This window comes from Zingiber officinale, chromosome 11B, assembly GCF_018446385.1.
Source record: "Zingiber officinale cultivar Zhangliang chromosome 11B, Zo_v1.1, whole genome shotgun sequence".
NCBI classification, from domain to species: Eukaryota; Viridiplantae; Streptophyta; class Magnoliopsida; order Zingiberales; family Zingiberaceae; genus Zingiber; species Zingiber officinale.
This window is the reverse complement of record NC_056007.1, coordinates 45929-49518: the sequence shown is the minus strand read 5'-3', so window position 1 is coordinate 49518 and position 3590 is coordinate 45929. Positions and strand designations below refer to the sequence as shown.

General features: G+C 45.9%; 1 protein-coding gene across 1 annotated transcript; it reads right to left on the bottom strand.

The window, feature by feature from the left end:
• Window positions 1-1425: 1425 nt before the first annotated feature.
• LOC122035242 (uncharacterized mitochondrial protein AtMg00810-like) lies at window positions 1426-1797 on the bottom strand. Its single transcript, XM_042594658.1, has one exon. The coding sequence runs from the start codon at window positions 1795-1797 to the stop codon at window positions 1426-1428; it is 372 nt and encodes a 123-aa protein (XP_042450592.1).
• Between the last annotated feature and the right edge of the window lie 1793 nt (window positions 1798-3590).

The window sequence follows — 3590 nt, the reverse complement described above, 5'->3', positions numbered from 1 at the left end:
TAATCTAAAGGGGGGGCGAGGGGTCAAGTTGGTTGAAGGCGCAGGTAATGAATGGGCTTGTTCTGGCATGAGACAGAAGGAGTCTCAAAAAGTGAGGGGTTTTATTGAGATCCTTAACATAAAGGCTATGCATAGAAGCCACTTAGTAAAGAGGGAAGCCATTGAACAGAAGGCGGGGTCATTAATGAGCAGGAAATAGGCTTTTGTGACAAGGCATGGTATCGCATGGAATGCGGATCGATAGTCGACAAGTCCAACCTCCTTCTACGACCATAAAGACTTTGTAGATTGAAACAATGGAAAAATAGAGCTGCACGAGCTTTTCAGCTCGATCCACTCCCTCCATCATCATCCTCCGATGGAAAGCGGGAAGGAGGCGAGATATACCCGACCTGGTCAAGGAAACCCACACCTTCTTGGGATCCTTAGAGCAGGTCAACTATTCCCTCTTTGATGCCCCCCCTAAAGACCAATAGATAATTAAAACATTGTTGAAGGTATTGGGACATTCAAGTAGGCGGCCAGCATTCCCTAAAGCTAGACGTAGGCCCTAAAGCACTCTCTCTCCCCAACCCTCTCTCAAAAACTTTTAAAGGTCCGAAGGACACTTAAAGGTTCCGAAGGACTAAATATGCAAGCGGTAGTTCGGTATCAGCTGTCTCATCTGGTCAATCTCATCCCGCACAAGAAGGATTTTGATCTTTTGGAAGAGAAAGAGTGATTTGATCTCTCTATAGCTTGAGTTGTAGTAGGTGGTGCCTTCCCCCTTCGCCCGGAAGTGAAAGCGAAAGGGAATGTCGAACTCAAAAGCGGAGTGAAAGCCTAAATGCCCTTATGTTTAGGCGTGTTGGTTTCAGTGAAAAGCCAAAGAGAGAGTTTTGCGTGTGCCAAGGAAAAAGCTTGAAAAGCGCACTTGCTTTAACAACGGAAAGAGGTTCCTTCAGCGGTTCAGGTGCTGGCTCAAGTACTGGTGAAAGTGCCAGAACCTAAGCCTTTCGCTTGACTAAGGGTGTGAGTTCCTACTTTAGGCTTTGCTTTAACAACTTTCACTAGCGCTTGGCCACGAAACCCAAAAAGATTCTCTGCACTTGTGCTTAAAGGGTCTTCTTAAAAGCGGCTAGAAGTTAACAGCTAAGAAAAGAAGGCGAGTAGTTGATACGAGGAGTGCATCGCCTTCCCTAGAGTGAGCAAGAGCGGAGTTTACTACGCGAGCCTAAATGCGATTTTCACTGACTGAACCCACCACTACCCGAAAGCCAATACCGCTAGAGAAGAGCAAGAATCATACTTTTTCTACTTCGCTAGCCACCCCTGAACTCGGATACTCCTCAATTCAGGAGTGCTCGAGCTGCTCTAAAGGTAAAGCAGTTCATGAAGTGGCGATTTGGTATAGGACAGTGAGACTTTCGGTTGCTTCTTGCTACTCTACTCCAAGAAAGAAAGAAAGCCGCTCTCTAGGCGGAAGCAGTAGCCAGTCGCGGATCTTCGTGAATATGAGTTTCCAGCCCAATCCGCATCTGTGTATCCGTTGAATCTGAAGTCCACATCCTTCCTTCCAAGGATCCCAAGTCCGACTGTGTTCTTTTGGATCTGCCGTGCGACATCAAAGTCTGGCTTCTTTGGTTCCTGCGTGAACTGACTAAGCACGCTCACGGCATACGCAATGTCTGACCTTGTCAGAGTGAGATAGTTTAGGCTCCCACGGTACATGGTCGAGTCCTTCAAGATATCCTCTGCCTCTTGCCTTAGTTTAAGATTGACGTCCAACGGCGTTCCAATCAGTTTGCATCCAGTCATTTCGAATTTAGCAAGCATGTTGTTGACGTACTGACGTTGTGAAACATATATATATGCCAGAAGCTAACTTCAAGACTTCTATTCTAAGAAAATACCTGGACTCTCCAAGCTGCTTTATTTCAAACCTTTCAAAAAGGTCGCTACCGGTCACGATCAGGTCGTCCACATAGATTCCGGGTCTGACTAATCCATTCCAGATGTGTGAGAGAAAAGGAGACCAGGAAACCCTAGGGTCGATCGGATCCTGCGAGAGCGTGTGGTCTTCTCGGATACAGAGATCGAGAGGCGCGGTTTGGTCATCTGCCCGACCACTGGCCATCAGAGGTGCGTGGAATGGGGGTGTGGGTCATGATTTCATTCAAAAATCGTTCTTTCTTGCCCAACCATCCAACATGCTATATAGCATAATCTTGGATCCTGGATTGACTCTCGATTGACCTCAAGGTACGCATCCATTGGATGGAATCCAATCAGAGACATCTAGATTCGCTTTTTCCTTGTTTCGAACCCAGAAGCTAGTTCATTAATTAGGGTCGGCTCCGGGAGACTTCTGGGATGATTAGAGTAAATGATGAGTATATATCCAACCCTTTTTTCGAGACCGATCCTGGTTTGGAACCATTTATTCTATCAATCGATAAGCACGGGTGGGGTGGACCGTGTAGAATTGCTCTCGATGGCTAGTCAGAAAGATAGGTATATGGGTAACCAAGCCATAATTTTAGGTATTTTCCGTCGGAACTGAATATGGGGCTTTTTTCCGGTCGATACAAATAGGTGCGTCTTCCCTCTCCGGAGTGCTGGTAGTGTGGATCCGGCATTTTGATTCTTTTTTGCTTTGCCTAATCCGGTAATCAGCTAAGGGCAGCTTCTGAATCAATTGGCACTATTTGAAATGTGCACTATGAAAAAGAAGTCGGATGGTTCCTGCTGCACGAGATTCGGTGGAAGTAGGGATTTAAGCACAGTTGTGATTCCGCTTTCACTAAAAAATAGTAGGAGCAAAGAGTTCCACAAAAGAAAAGAAGTCGTCTTAGGCCGATCTAAGAACTCTCTATCTTTTTCTCACATCTCCACTCTTGATCTTTCTTTGCTTAAGACAGAGGATCGATTTCTCGAGGATCGACCAAGCCATGCCATTGAATGGCTTATTCCTAGACCTCAAAGACTTATGACTTCGCCTTTCCCTTAGCTATCTTGAAGAATGAATAGCCTTTCTCTGAATCCGCCACTCACTCTCTTTCGAGTGGGGAAAGTCAAAAATTGATCCTAAACCACTCCGGGATCTTCTTTTTCTTCTTAATCACCCGAAGGCGAGCTAATCCGTCTTTTTAATAAAACCTAGTCCTGATCGATTGGCTACCGGGTGTTCACTCAAACTCAAAAAGAATTGAATCCGGATCCTCATCTCCTTCACTCTGCCTCTGCTCCTTTCCTTTCTTTCTTAATCACCTCTAGTTCCCCAGACTTCTGACTTATAGGCGAGAAAAGAGGGGTGGCACAAACAAAAGCTGCTTCTTCTCTAGCTTTCAAAGAGCTTCTTCTTGGCATCACTTCGCTCCTTTCCCCGGCTACGGCTAGAGAGCAAGATGGAGGCCAGTTAGCTTAAGACTTTGCATTGGAACTGGGATGGGATGGATCTCCTTCCCGCTTGAGTTTCACTTTGATCTCGGTTGCTAACCGGTGTGGGAGATGAAGCCAAGTCCTTTCCCGCATTTCATCGAAAATCGGATCTAACTGCCACTCTTTCTGGTTTCATTCAACTGCCACTAAACCATATGCTTAACACATAT